Below are 16,815 nucleotides of genomic sequence, written 5' to 3' on the forward strand. Positions count from 1 at the left end.
CTGAGCTATGATTAAAATCGTGAACACAACAAAGGAAAATAAATAGTCAGCACAATAACGTTGTAAATAAGTGATTTTGCAAGAGAAGCATTTTGTTGTTTCAAAATTTACTTATTTATCGTTTTTAACATTTTAATTATGTAAAATAGCTTAAAATGAGCAGATTACCTATATTTTCATACTCCACAGTCCATTAATAACTTAATTTTGCCCAAAATAAGTGTCTCTTACATCATTTTTGCACTGACGTGATGAAATGTTAAAACTGTTTATTGAGTACAACCAGTCCAAAATGTGTGTTTAAAAAAGACACAACAACCACTGTTTCGCGAGCTTAAGGTTATACGAGGTATTGTTGGTCGAAGCAGCCAAAAAATCTATTTTCATTATCTGAATTAATATATTATTGAAAAATAACACTTTTGAAGTTCATTCTACAAATCATATACTTTGAAAACTTGCTTAATTTATTGTTGTTAATGAGTTATGTACGTTTGACAAAAGTGTCGTTGTTTCAGCCCTCTTTAAAACATAACTCAAGAACAACAGGACCTACAAAAGTATATCTGTGATATTTGAATTCTTCTACACGCTCGCTATGAATTGAGCAATGCAATTTTCGACCAACAATACATTAGTATACAAAGTTAATTTTAATATGTATTTTATGTTTATGTTCTTTGTATTTGACTACACCTTTATATTTGGTATTTGTCAATAAAATCTGAATCTGAATCATCGTATACCCTTAAAACATTCATGTTACTCAATAGAAACACTAGACCCATGCATTATACCAGAACAATTTCCACAATTAAATTACACACCAAATTAAAGGAAGTAATTTCAACTCCTCAACTTCAGCATGCAGGATTGCCAGGGGCTATTTTTAAGTGCCTTCTGGCCCTTTATGCAGTGAGATTAAAACCTTGGGGATGTTCATACTTCACTGGTCATTGCAGAAGCGTCCATGTAGCGATCCCTGGCAGATTTTTTTTATCTGTACAATTCATCTGGATGCATTAACCCTCCTCTTTTCCCCTTGTACATTAACTTAGAGTCCGAAGTTTTCCGTTTTACAGAAAACGGACAAAATCACAGAATCAGAGGTACAACACGGAAAATGACATTTTTGTATGACGTGACAAAAATTGTTAAAAGATAAGAGAAAATAAATGTTAAAAACAATCTTGAGTTGTGTGTGTCAATTTTTATGATGAAAAATGCTGTTTAATAATACTGAAATAAAGGTATATTACCAAGACATGAACCCCCTATATAGCTCCAAACATTGTAATAGTCGGCCTATTATCGTGAGAATATTCCAATCAGAGCATATTGATCGCGATATTGAACACTTTATTATGACATTAATATCATTGTTTATACATTTTAAGCTTTATTCATGACACGGATTTACAAATTTTACAACACGGATTACAACACGGAAAATGGATTTTAAAAAATGGCAAGCTTCGGACTCATTAACTCCATCTTGTCAACTAACTCGCCTTCCACTAACTCGCTTTCAGCCTTATCCACCAACTCGCATTTTAACCCTTGTCCACTAACTCTCGGTAACTCACCTATCCCTTAACTCACTATTGCTTTTAATTATTTGCATTTTGATTTATATGTAACCCCGCCCCCGGAAAAAAGGGTTGGTAATACATCTCTGGAACGGATTGAAAATGAGGAAGTTTCGTAAAATTATTTCATTTCAGAAACAAAATAGAGTGATACGTCAATTGCCGAAGTATGTGAGAACTATGATATATTCCTTAAGGGGGTACTACACCCCTGCCCAATTTTGTGCCTATTTTTGCATTTTTCACAAAAATTACAGCACATTGGTGACAAGTAAGAGATGTATATTATAGGGGCAAGGACTACAACTACTGTACTGAAAATTCAGCAACTCAAGGCAAGTAGTTATTGATTTATTGATCAAATATTGGTTTCCCCTCATTTTTGACTGTAACTCCACAACTGTTGCCTGTGCTGAAATTAAATTTCCAGTGCAGAAGTTGTAGTCCTTGCCCCTATAATATCTTACTTGTCCCCAATGTGCTATAATTTTGAGAAAAATGCAAAAATAGGCACAAAATTGGGCAGGGTGTACATGTAGTACCCCTTAACCACATCAGTTTATTTGTTATGTTTGGTTTATGCATCAAATATGTTTATGCGTCAGTTTCCGACGATACAGTTCTTTCAGTGACACCCTGTACATATTTATGAATATGCAGGCAAATATATATAAAAATATTTTTCATCATCTCATGACCTCAGCATACATTACAGAAGAATTTTCTATTTTTTTAAATCAATATTATTTGTGAGTGATAATGGTATTAATACTGCATTATTTTGCCATTTTATATATTATTTAGGGCGTATATTTTTCTTCAATTTTACGCATGAATTCTCACTAATAAGTAAAGCCATTTAAATGTAATACAGTCAAAATATAAAAGATTGGCAGTACAGTACACATTCATGTTGGGCGTATATATGAGTGATTGTGAGTTTCAACATTCATTAAAATTTATAGTGATGAACAACAATAGATAATCAATTGATATTTTTTTTGAGAACAAGATTTTTGAGGTCCAAGACCAAGTCTAGATGACTCAAATGCTGCTCCCAATATCCATTGATTGGAGACGTCTGGGGAAAAAGGTCTATTGGCAAAAATAAGGAGGAAAATCAAACCCCAAAATTTCATAATTTTTGCAAACAAGTATGTAGGTATTGAGTGCGTTAGGGGCTGTGCAATAATTATGAGCCCTGCCCCTGGTGGGAGGGTAAAATTGGGGGGGGAAGAAATTTTTGGCGAGCTGAAAGGGGGGGCAAGCCATTTTTGGCAAGCCGAGAGGGGGGGCAAGAAATTTTTGGCACGCATTCATGGAGTGCCTTTTTAATAAAACGCTCTAAAAAGGCTTAGGAAAACAGTACGGAAACGCTTAAATATGAAAATTTTCCTGCTCGCTGCGCTCGCAACATACATCTAGACCAAAAAGGTTTGCAATATGGGATCCCAAAAATTTGGCATGTTCAAGGGGGGCAAAGAATTTTTGGCGGGCCGAGAGGGGGGCAAGCGATTTTTGGCGGGCCGAGAGGGGGGGGGGGCAAGCGATTTTTGGCGAGCCGTTTGGAAATTTTACCCCCCGGGGGGGCTCATAATTATTGCACAGCCCCTAATTAATTGATTTTTTTTTGAGAACAAGATTTTTGAGGTCCAAGACCAAGTCCAGATGACTCAAATGCTGCACCCAATATCGATTGATTGGAGACGTCTGGGAAAAAGGTCTATTGACAAAATAAGGAGCAAAATCAAACCCCAAAATTTCATAATTTTTGCAAACAAGTATGTAGGTATTGAGTGTGTTAGGGGCTGTGCAATAATTATGAGCCCTGCCTCTGGTGGGAGGGTAAAATTTGGGGGGTGGGAGAAATATTTGGTGAGCCCAAAGAGGGGGAAGCAATTTTTGGCAAGCCGAGAGGGGGGGGGGGAGTGATTTTTGGCACACATTCATGGGGCGCCTTTTAAATAAAACATGCTCAAAAAGGCTTAGGAAAACGGTACAGAAAAGCTTAAATATGCAAATTTTCCTGCTCGCTGCGCTCACAACATGTATCAAGACCATTTAAGGATTGTAAATTGTGATCCCAAAAATTTGGCATGCAAAGGGGGGACCTTAATCTTCCACACAGGGGGTGTACATGTAGACTGTAAATGCAGTCATCCATTCAGGTAACCCTATTTGAAATTTGCACTATGTGGTGTCTTCCACAGGGTAATTGTATGGTCCCATTTTATTGTTGAAATATAGTCAAAATTGAATAAAAGTCGACATGAAGGAAATTTTTTTCAAAATGTTACCAAAAAATCTTGTTAGGTCCGAGGTCCACTAGAACGTTTTCTTTCATGACTTTTTTCTAACCCATAGGGGGCCTTATATTTTTTCAAATAAATAATAAAAACCGACTCTCTATTTTGTAATTGGACAGACACACACCACTCCACGCCATACATAAATTCTCCCAGTCACATTTCCCCAATATGAAATTTTTAAAAAGTAAAATTTTAATTTTAATTCTTTTAAAGTTTGGCAGAGGCGGGTTCGAACTCACGTCTCACCGCTTTGGCTAGTATCACGTATACCATACGTCCAGCGCCTTAGACCGCTCGACCACGAAGAACTTGATAGTGTCATCGTGAAAATTTATACATATAATATTAATAAATCGCAACTTCATTACTGCATCATATTTTGGAATTTTATCTGCTTAAAACATTAATGTGTATTATAATAAAGCTACCATTATTTATATTGTTGAATTCTCAAGCGCATAGAGACAATTAATACGAGGGTCCTATGAATAGGCCTACATACACAATACATAAAATCGATTTTGATATCGGCCATGTGCTCTGCTGTGCATGTGGTTTCCGCAGTGGCGGAAGTTGTATTACGAAGTGCATCCGAACTCCATTTTGAAGCAAATGATTTTGACAAGGCATTGGATTGTTCCAGTTTGCATCCTAAATCCACATTAGACCCCTAATTTTATTTACAAAATCAAAAGATTAGATTATCATAACAACAAAACGGTAATCTTTTGTCGGGTCTAATGTGAAAATTACATTAAAAAATACAGTTTTTACAGAATTAATTTTCACTTAATTCCAAAAAAATGGCGTATATAAGATTGAAATAAATTATCTACCTTCTATACTAGATCAATTGTGACGCAAAGTTGTTATCAAAAATTGTTGTGATAGATGTACAGTTAATATTCATATATTCCATTACCTATCTGATGGTACAGTTTTTACACAGAAAATATTTATTTGAAAAACCTGCCACTCGGCTTTTTCCGGAAAGGTCACAGGGTCGCCGTGACCTGTCCAATAATTACAATTAAAAATTTTCTTATTCTAACAGCAAGCGTTTCTAGAATATATTATGGCGAAATGTGGTGTAGGACAGACAGTAGGATCCACAACATGCTCATCTATCAGGGGCACAATACATCTGTACATTCATTGAATGACATTTTAAAATTTGGGTACAAAACTCGATCATACTCTACAACTTGAGGTCAAACTTTGCATTATGATTATTTAATTGAGGTTAGTGAACTATGCCATTGTGATGAGGCCAGTGTGGTCCATAGTGCCAGTCCTTTATTATGATATGAGGTCAAGCACTCAAGGTCAATGGCATCAAATAAACTCTCCTTGCACTTTATCTTTCTGCCCTACACTGGGCATAATTTGTTATAGACACAAACAATAGATTAATCTTTTGTCTAGACTCTAGACCATGGATTTCCCATGGTCACATCATTTGTCCCAATACAGGCCAACCTAAAACAACAAATACACAATCAAAACTTTTCCTGGCATCCTCAGCTGACTTTAATAGTCATAATGGTCATCATGATAGTCCCATTGAGTCCTAATTGACCATGACCTATTTTGCTGTACCTATGTAATGAAATATCCAAGATGGTGCAATCCTATCCTTATTTGAAGTGATTTATCAAAACAAACAATTTGACACCTCTTTAGCAAAATTGGAGCACTGATGTTTTTGACCCCATGGAGCCAAAAATGTGACCTTTATAACTCAAGAACAGTACGTCCTAGATAGGTCAAACTATACATTTTCTGATTCCTTTTGACTATACACACTCAAAAATAAGTAGTCAAAATTTTTACTAATATATAGATCTCGCTTTATAAAAGGATACAAATTACAATCAAACATGAAGTCAAAAGTCAACATCTAACGTCAAGTTTTATATTTTATACGTCGTAAATCATAATTTTGGAGGTAAATAAAGTAGTTGTCCAGGAGATAAGTACATAGCTCATATACTTGTCCCCAGTGAGGAGAAGAGCTAGGATCATAAGTGCTTATTTTGAACACTGACAGTGATGTTAATCACTTATTCCAGTGTACTTTTGTATTCCCATTGATCCCAGTTGTTTTGCAACAAAATGCAATTTAATTAAAATCTATCTCTACCTTGGGAAATTTTCATGTCAAAGCTGGAGACAAATCTACTTTAACAAGATCTATATACTACTCCCCATTCCAGAAAAATTCTAACCAATTTTTTTGGATTAGAAAAATAATATTCTGTTTTGCCAAATGAAACATAGTTAAATCCTAATCCTTTAAAGTTAGTCCTAACTGGCAATAAAAGTCAAATTTTTTGGTCAATTTTTGGAAATAAGGGCCAAAAACATGCACTTTTAGGGCGTTTTTCGACCTTTTTCGTATTTTGTGACAATCAAGCCCAAAGACTTGAACAAAGACTATATAAGTTATGCATTCTAATTTTTGGAAAACACATTTTCCATGCTTAAACTTGTGCCAAGTCTTACAATTTTGTGACTACAATTGTAAGAACACGTGCAAAATTGAATGTTTCTGGACCATTATCCTTCAAATTGCAAAAATATGAAAATTTGACTTTTATTGCAAGTTAGGACAAACTAAAGGATTATGATTTAGCTATATGTATATTTCATTTGGCAAAACAGGATCATATTTTTTTTAATCCAAAAAGATTAGTTCTGTATTTTTCTGGAATGGGGAGTAGTCTCAGACCTTAAAGAGGCATGGTCCGATTTTTCATGTTCTGTTTTCAATCTTAGATTGAGGCTTATAAATACCATTACAATACGCTTCAAAATTTTTGAGTTGCATTGTTGCAGCGGTTTTGATATGAGATGTACACTTCTAGTCTAGTATAGATAAAAAAAAAAAAAAAAAAATACTACCGTATTTCGTCAAATAGTCGCCCCCCCCCCTCAAATAAATGCCCCCACCACTTTTTTCAACCAAGATGTTTAAAAAATGTCGATATTTCCATGCTATCTTGTGTAGTAAGCTTACCAAGTTGTTCACATGGTCGATAATAGCGTCACTTTTTGGCGAAAATCTTGATTGGAAACCCGGAAGTGAAGCAGAAGTCCGTGTTTCTAGTTCATAGTTCGTCATTTTAGCGTGAATTTTAAGTTTACCTAATGATTTTAACAGGAATTATCGTTCTAAAATTGACCTTAAATAAATGCCCCTTTGGGAAAATGTAACACCCGGGGCGTTCATTTGACTAAATACGGTATATCACAAAGCCCAAAACCAATGCGGGAAAAAAAGATTTCTCCAAGCGATGAAAGTCAAATTTTTGCGCGCTTCACACACATTTCAGCAAAAAATCATTTGAGAGATCAATTTAAGTCCGATGATCCTATTCCTAGCATCCTCTTTTTTCAGTAGATATCAGCGAAAAAATCTTATTTATTCCCAAAATTCAGTTGATTCCAATTTTCCGTTTGCTAGTTATGCATGATTATGTGTATTACACTGCTCCATAAACAATGTGTTGTAATTTCGTTCTGGTATACAGAACGAAATTCAAATTTCAGGATATCTTTGCTAGACGAATTAATCTTCAAGAAATGTTTTGTACATAAACATTATGTAGTCAGAGGTTTCCAGTGATATAAAAATCTCAACTTTTTTTTGAGAAAAGTGGGGGGGGGGATGATGCTGTGGATCACAAAATGCCCTTTTAATTATAACCAAAATTAATTAGTGGTCGACCCTATTGGTGCAAATTTCCGTGCGTTCCGTGTGCAATTGTTTCAAGAATGGGGGAGCGTCATTAAGTATCCTTAGCCCTGGGCACCACAAGCACCTACACCACTGTCAGTCTCAGTTTTGATGGGAGATGAGTTCTAATGGTACCTATTTGAAGTACACAATACAAAGACACATTTATGTTGAGATGACGCCCTTAATTGTTTTGCACTGAGTAAAGGCTATGTTTTTACGATCAGGGCTATTAAAGGTCTGTGACCCAATCCAACAGCCTCATCCCCTGAGTCTAGTCAGCATAGCCCCCACCCAACAATTGTAGCTGTTATTTCTAACTATATGAGTCATAAGACCATATAATTTTATTGGTGTAAGTAACCTTTTTGCTGTATAATTTCATTGTATTGTAACATATAAATATCATCTCATTGCATAATTAATAAAATGTTAATGTTCATATTTTTTAAAGGATAGTATTAAATTGTCATTATACATGTATAATTTCTAAACCCTGAATACAGAAAGCGGAAACAACAAATATGCATTAATGGGTATTTGTAAATCTTGTATTGTATCGAAACCCGTCCTCGCACTCCATGCATCCGCAGTTATTCATGCTTGTCGGTGAACTTTAAAAACACCCCTTTTGCATCTCATTTCGCGAAGTTTTCAGGGGAAAAACACCCCTCTTTTTAGCGATTTTGCGAATTATTTGCCCTTCGACAATACCCCTATTTTCGATCAAACGCGAACGATAAGTCTAATATACCCTTTTCTGGCAAAAACGCGTAGGGTTGGCTCACAGGTCCCATGGCTAAATGTATGAACTTCAATCACTTGGCCGGGTGCACACCGGATATGCGCCAAACGGAAAATTGTGAAACTGCAATACTTTTGTAAAACCACAGAAGATATAATAAAATATTACCTCTTCTCTGGTAAAAGCAAGAGAAGTGATATTTCGATGAAAATACATTTTTTTTTCAATTTTGCGAATACATGGTTTGAAAAAAACATCCCGTTTTTGTGTGTTTCGCGAATCGCGTTTCTTCATCTGAAAACACCTCTTATTTCGTGAAATTTTCGACGAGCATGAATACCAGCGGATGCACAAAGTGCAGGGGCCGGGATCTAAACATATGGAAACTGGTGTAAACTGATGGAAAAGGAAGGAAATGGTTGGAAAAGGGATAAGAATGGAACAAAAAGGATGACAATGGGTTGAAATAAATCAAAATCGTTCACAATACACACTCACTCTCCTCCATACAATTATCTGATGCATAACTTAATAAAGCTCATTGAGTGCCGGTGGTTTGTCAATCATGGCACATTTCTTCATTTAATTTGTATGTTTTTTTGAGTACCTTTGCAACAATTTGGATCCATGTTGAAATATTTTGACCCATTCAGCATGATTGTAGCACAAAGACCATCCAGGAATACACAAGGTTCCCCTACCACCAGGGCAGGATTTACCTATTTGGGGGCCCTGGGCCAGGACAAAATTTGTAGGCCCCAAACGCACTGTGAGGAAGGCATGTGCACTCAAGTGGCTAACTCAAGATCTAACTAGGACATTTGCGCGCGAAGCGCTCGAAAAATTTTAATTACCGGTATAGGCTATTTTAGCCCAAATTAAAGCTGCAATTTTTGTAGGCTATTTTAGGGGAAAACAAAGCATTTTCGGCTAAAATGGAAGATGCACATTGTACAGGGTAATTTTGGGGGCCCCAAAAATTTGGGGGCCCTGGGCCCGGGCCCATCTGGCCCTATGGTAAATCCGGCCCTGCCTACCACCAACCCACATGTACCAAGAACTTCGAAAGTACATGTTTGAGTCTATGACTTAGGCTGTTCAATTCTAAAACAAATTACATGTATTATGACCATTTCACGAAAGGTCATTAGTTCAAATCTGCCTCCAGTTAAGACATGATACATACATTGTATGGAACAAGTAAAAAGCAAATGAGTCTTGAAATCAATATCACTTCAACTTTGTGCTTTTACATGTATATGATGCACTCATGTCTTCTGGAGGCAGGTTTGAAATTTGTATTATTTCACAATAAAATAAATTATGTTTTACAAACCTGTGACTGTTCTTCTTGGCTGAGTCTTTACGAGAAGGAACTGTTAGATCCTCAGTCTTCAGGGTTCCTTTCCATGCCTTGATAAATAGTGGAGTAACCCATGAAAAAGTGAGGACTGACAACCAGTTAGCTCTGTCTATTGGAGGCCTGCAACATTCAAATTGATAAAGATATTACCGTACACATTTTAATTATTCCAGTTGAAATCCATACACACCCTATGGAAGATGTGACCTTAATCTCCCACACAGTAAAAAATCTATTTTCTTATGGAAATGTTTCAATTGTATTAAAGTTACTTTTTTGGCTTTAATTTTAAGTAATTGGAACTCCGTACAGCTGTACAATCTTTGTATTGCATTTGTTTTACTGAAGCAAACAAAACATATCAATATATAGCCTACATTTCAGAAATTTTACAATCTAGTATAAAGATATATTAGTTGTTATTCTTGCACATTACATAAGATGCATCAGGCATTTATGAACTTAGAACAAATGTCTGTATCTTGTAAAATCAACAGTCAACACATCGGAGATGTATTGTATACGTAGTAATGTTAACAGTTAGGCATTGAGGTTCATATCTAAAACTTTATTTACATCATCTATCTGCTTACTCAACAAAAGATAAACATTAGAAATAACCTTCTGCCAAAAATAAAGTGACACAAAATAATAGTACTCAGCTTTATAAAATATGCCTACATCAGGTTCACAAATTATACAGAGATCAGAACGATGGGTATAAATGAATATGTACAGCCAAGCATTTTGCTTCTTTATTTGTCCAATTTTACATCCATATTTAAACATATTAATTAACTCCAGTCACCGACATATTGATAACTTCAGACCCTTCTTTGGAAGCTTTAGGTAAAAGACTTCTGTGTGGGTACAGATTTGTTTCCATTTCCGCGACACCAAATTCTAATTTCATTTTGACTTGGCCTACAACCAGTGAGATAAATAACAGGAAACTGGATGGGCATTTGCCCACCCAGTAAATTATTTTGCAGACCCAGTAAATTCAACTTGCCCATTGCCCCAAAATGCACACCCAGTAAATTATTTTGCCTACAAAACAGTGGGCATCATTATAAAAAATTTAAAAAAGCATAATAATGTAGTTGGGAAATTGGGTCAATATAATTCAGAATTGGCCATTGCCAAATGCCATGCTTACCGGCTTGGGTGGAAAATACAGAGAAATACAACAGACACTGTACATGTATAGATATGCCAATTTTCAAAAAATCAAAATTATTTGATATCAGAAGGACATTTCAGAAAGCAATTTGGTGTGTCTGATGTGCTCTCAGGTCCCACAAAACTGCAAATTTTGCTATCCGATCCCTTTAAAACTTAAATAAGCATTATTATTATTTCCAAAATAGATAGACTATTATGTTGGTTGACTATTGATAACTATTTTTTTATTTTCAATGAAAAATGTCGAGATGGAACTGTGCAACGACCTCAAATTTCTTTGGAGGTCGTCCCTAATTCCAGCTTTTTTTTTTATTGAAAAGATTTTAGAAGATTGTCCTTCAGGTATTCTTTATCTCCATCTTCTATCGATTTCTTTATCACCAACTTCTATTTTTATTATTTATTATGTTTAAACACTTCAAGTAATTGTCTTTTGTGGTGAATTTCAAATTATAAGCTTTGTTTGTACCCATATACCCATAATGGGACCATATAAGTATTTGAGTCCCAATTTCCATACCCATACTCATGGCCCGTATACCCATACCCATACTGGGACCTATACCCGTACCCTTACTCGAGTCCCAATTTCCGTATACCATGATAAATTCCGTACCCGTACTCGCACCCTATTTTGGGTTCGGACCCGTACCCATACTCATGGCTAGGGACCCGTACCCATGGCCTGGGACCCGTACCTGTACCCGTACTCATGGCTCAGGACCCATACCCATACTCATGGCGGGTCCCAATACTTGTATAAGTCTGCCATACCTTGTATCTGTTTTCCTTTTCTTTTTCTTGGGCGAATTGATTTTGGTATAAGTTGGGTTATACACAGCATGTGTAGCTTCCTGATATGATCCATTTGAATCTCTTCTGTTTCCATGGTTGTCATCGTCATGATTGGTGTCATCATTTAGGCGCATTGGCTTGGTTGAATTCATTGTTTGCACTGCAAAATATAATATAATGCGTATGGTCAACATAGATCATTCGCTCTGCCTGATTTAGCACACTTTATGGCGTAAGCATGAAGTCGGGTTGTGATGGCTTATCATGTCCCTGTGGGTGCACTCAACTTAAATTTTGGTTGGGGTTATTATTATTTATTCATTATTTATTCAGGAAAATTCCATCAATGATCAATACAAAAGTACTGGTCTCCCTGGAAGCCCTGATAACATATAACATACACAAATAACATTATAAGAATATGCAATAATACAAACATGGAAATGTATAGAACAAGTTCAAATTAACAAATTAATGAGGAGGACTATAATAAGTTCCTTATTAATGACTTAAGGGATCTAGAATGAGCGTTTATGGCATTTCGACAGTATTTTTTGTGGGACATGAGAGCACCTCAGACGTATCGAATTGCATTCTGAATACGAAGCATGTCTTTCTGATATCAAATAATTTTCGTTTTTTGAAATTCACGATATAATACAAATTTTATGACAAATTATTAAAATTTGATATTTTTCAAATTTTTGATATAACAGTCCTCTAAATAAATTTTATAAATCTAATGATATATTCTTAAAGTGTATGTAGCTGGGAGGAAAAGCCGACGATCAATTGAAAATTTTGACCTTTTATATTGAAGATATGGATTTTTTTCCCCAAAAGACCTTTTTTTGGTGTTTTGGGAAAAAAATCCATATCTTCAATACGAAAGGTCAAAATTTTCAATTGATCCTCGGCTTTTCATCCCACCTACATACACTTTAAGTATAAATCATCAGATTTATAAAGTTTACTTCAAGTACTGTTAAATATCAAATTGCGAATTTCAAAAAATCAAAATTATTTGATATCAGAAGGACATTCTTCATATTCAGAATGCAAATCAAAATGTCTGATGTGCTCTAATGTCCCACAATAAATACTGTCCAAATGTTCATACCCCACCCCTTAAATACATACAAAACTATAGGGCATTCTTGAACTCATTCAAGCTTAATAGTGAATCCAAATTGGCACAGAGATTACACAATGTAAAAGGAATTAAGTCTGTTCCATGAAGGGGGCCCTGAGTGACAATTTACAGCACACAATATAATAATAGAAGTTAATAAAAATAAAAGCAGTGCATGGAAGCAAAAGTTACATAAATACAGTATTTACATTGTAATGGGCTTCAATTTGATTCTGATTAAGCAAAATCCTTAAGTGATCAACTTTGTAGCGCAGGCATTGCATGTTGAAGTGAGCAATTGTATGCAGATTACGAGTATTAGACGTATAATATTTGATGTACGGTAACATATTACGTTATTTAATCTAGTACGTCCCATTCTATTTCCAGTAATGTTTAAGTTCTAACAAATGTTTGATAACGTAAAATCGATATTATGTTACGTATAATATTTGGTAGAAATATATTATCGATTTTACGTCATCAAACATTCGTTAGAACTTAAACATTACAGGAAATAGAATGGCAATAGATTAAATAACGAAGATATGTTACATCAAATATTTTACGTCTAATAAAACGTCTGCCTACAGCCTAAGATACATTACAATTATAAAGCCAATAAATGGTTCTTCACAAAAGGAAGTTCATATAGACAAGTTCTAAAGAAGCAAGACTTACACCAATAAGAGGCACTAGAGTTGTGATCAATATGTACACAATAAAATATGAAAATGAAGACTGAGAACAATGTATACATTGTACAAGAAACAATAGGCTGAGAATCTGAGATGCTCTAATTTTACGAGAACAGGTGCCACAAAAATGATCAGCTTTAGACAAATTAATAATTGAAAAATTGTTATGAATATTATTTGGTATATTATTTACATGAGAATTATACTGCGCCAATAAAGTATCATTACACTTGAAAAAATAATCACAATTTCCAAACTGAACAATATTGGGGTAAATTTGTTTTTTCATAGATCTAATCATGCACATTTTGACACCACATTGAATCCAATGTGACTTCAATTTTTAACAAGAAGCAAAGTTACAAGCATTTGATTAGACAAAGGTCCAGTTTCAAGTACAATGGTCAAGTACAATTAGTACAATGGTCAATAGTTATTGATGGAGACTGAATAGATGGAGTGGTTTGTTGAGATGAATTGTTAGCACTTGAAACAGCATGGTTATAGAGACAGTTGAGACAGGATGATGGGATTGAGAATGAGATGAATGAATAGGTTGTGGGATAGGCCCTGAATGAATAGGGTTCAAAACCATTCAATAACAATGGTTGTTTGATCATCAATACAAAAGTTATCTTATAATCTTTACATTCATCAGCATTTAATATACATGGTTTAAATGACATTGGGTAATTTAACAATGCTGGTTGGTTTCCCAGTAAAATCAAGAGTATAATGGGAACAGTCACTGAATTATTGCACACAGTATTTAATACAGTAATAGTGCTGAACTTTACTTTAAATAAGAACTGATTTTTGGGCAAAATAGGCTTGATGAACTGAAATTTCAAGATTTTTGTGGGGGTCTGTGTACTAAAATCGGGCCAGATTAAGCTTGGAGCTAAAATTGGACCAATAGGCTTTTTAGCATAAATATTCTATTTTTTCTCCAAAGTTGAGCTCAACATCAAGAGCTAAAATTTTTCAGAGTTTATGAGTCAATGAAATGTGAATAATGAACTGTTGGAGAGCTTGAAAAAGGGACCCTTGACCACTGCACATCTGTACCACCTTTACATGAGTGAGCCCCCGGATCATGTCATCATCAATCTGGCAAAATACTTGTACATTGTGGACCCTTTAATTTCCAAAAGAAATATACCGTAATTGAAAAATTTGTTAAATTTAATTTAAAGGGGTATTTCGTGATCCACAACCTCATCCCCCACTTTTCTCAAAAAAAGTTGAGATTTTTATATCACTGGAAACCTCTGGCTACATAATGTATATGCACAAAATATTTCTTGCAGATTAATTCGTTTTGCAAAGATATCGTGAAATTTGAATTTCGTTCTGGTGCACCAGAACGAAATTACAACGCATTGTCTATGGAGCAGAGTAATACACATAATCATGCATTACGCAAAATCGGAATCAACTGAAATTTTGGGAATAGGCTTTTTTCGTGGATATGTACTGAAAAATGTCATAAAAAGAGGATGCTAGGATCACGAAATACTCCTTAAATGCGAGGTAAAACCAACCTGGGGGCAAAACAAAGAAAAGCGAAATGTTGCCAATATCATATGGGTAAATCATATAGTTTACCTGCTAATTATTGTCACCCCTAATACCTAGACCTGCCTGCATGCCTTCGGTCCTATCCTTTTGATAACATACTGACATTTACATTTGTACTAGGCCCGAATCAGTATGGTATAATCAGATGTCATAATGTTAAATAAAGATTACTCATGAGTTTACCATGCTTACCCTCCCAGGGGTCATAATTTCTGCACAGCCCTTTAAAAACGGGGAGACCACGGCATCACAGTATCTGTGACGGCATGGTCGTATCAGAGCTCATCAGGTTTAACATGTTTTGAACTTAAATTTTTAAGCTTACCTGAGTTACCTATGTACCGATAGTGATAGTGCTGTGCATGCAGCAGAGCCCGAGTAGTCAGAGCAGGGTCAGCAAGATCGATTGGCTAATTATAATTAATCAGGGATAGGCCCTATACCGATAAACGATGAAATGTTCCTTTATTATCACATGATTCACATACATGTACATCCAGGTAGATGCTGCTGGTACTGTATATACCTTAAGCCAAAGGCAAGGTCAATGTCATTGGCACTGTGTGATTGAGAGAACAAATTAAACAGGTACCGCCACCAGATCAACACACAACAGCACTAGCAATCTGGAGTAAACGTATATGCTCTTATGGGCGTAGACCACCAAAAGCACGTAAAAATCAACTATTTTACCCGGCATTTTCTACCCGAGTGACAATATTTTTCACTTTTTTACATCATCCCTGTTTTAATTAAAGACTGAATTTTCATTTAAGCTTCAATTTTGGTTATCTTTGCAGATTGAGTTTTTTATTAAAAAATGTTTTCAACGCCAAAACTTTAGATCACTGATTTGCGTAGTGATTTGGTGTAATGCGCCCATATCAAGCACTAAGGGAGTGTTCAGAAATACTTTGGTGGGTCGGGGGGCGGAAATATTTTTCCATCCCTTCGCGAACCTAAAACTTTTTGACCCCCTCTTTATGGACCTAAAACTTTTTTGACCCCCCTCATATTAGGTACAAAAATATTTTGACCCCCCCCCCCATTGCAATGTTCCGGTACCAGTCTACATCAAAGGACAGAGGCAGGCCCGTACGCAGGATTTTGTTTGGGGGGTGCTGATTTTGAAAATTTGAAAAATTTTTGACGAAATATCCGTAAAAAACCTGATTTTTTGGCTCGCTACGCTCACAAATTCTGAAATGTTGGGACTCTTTGTACACTTTGGCAAATTAGGGAGGGGGTGCGTACGGGCCTGGACAGAGGAAACATAGGCCTAATATTAGTAGGCCTAATGGTAGCTAGGCCTACTAAAACTTGTAGGCCCAGGCGGCCCGTGTCATTAAAACAAGTAGAATTGTGGAAATGTTTTATCATTTTGTAAAGTAGTTCATAAGCATGTTTATCATGTTCATGCAACCATCCATTTACCCGACCATTTATAGGCCTAATAATGGAATCAGTGGCGGTAGCCCGGGGGCGGCAGAAGCAGTAACATTTAGGGGGTCAGGGGACGTATTTTGTTCTTGTTTTAGGGACCGTTGATGCAAAATGAAAAATTCACATTTTTTTCAGGGCCCCCTTTCGGACCTTAAATTATTTTCAGGGTCCCCTTTTGTCCTGAAAAAAAACGTACGTCAACCCATAGACCATATAGGGTCAAAATATTAACCCTT

At 35.7% G+C, this 16,815-nt stretch overlaps 1 protein-coding gene across 1 annotated transcript in view; it reads right to left on the reverse strand.

Moving 5' to 3' along the window:
• Positions 1-15,758, reverse strand: part of LOC140143888 (ATP-binding cassette sub-family C member 5-like) — a 56,998-nt gene extending 41,240 nt beyond the window's left edge. The window contains 3 exon segments of the mRNA XM_072165718.1: positions 9,719-9,865; positions 11,705-11,885; positions 15,462-15,758. Of these exon segments, the coding sequence (XP_072021819.1) occupies positions 9,719-9,865; positions 11,705-11,877 (320 nt within the window). The 5' untranslated portion in view covers positions 11,878-11,885; positions 15,462-15,758.
• Positions 15,759-16,815: the final 1,057 nt, after the last annotated feature.

Source organism: Amphiura filiformis, unplaced genomic scaffold (genome assembly GCF_039555335.1).
Source record: "Amphiura filiformis unplaced genomic scaffold, Afil_fr2py scaffold_31, whole genome shotgun sequence".
NCBI classification, from domain to species: domain Eukaryota; kingdom Metazoa; phylum Echinodermata; class Ophiuroidea; order Amphilepidida; family Amphiuridae; genus Amphiura; species Amphiura filiformis.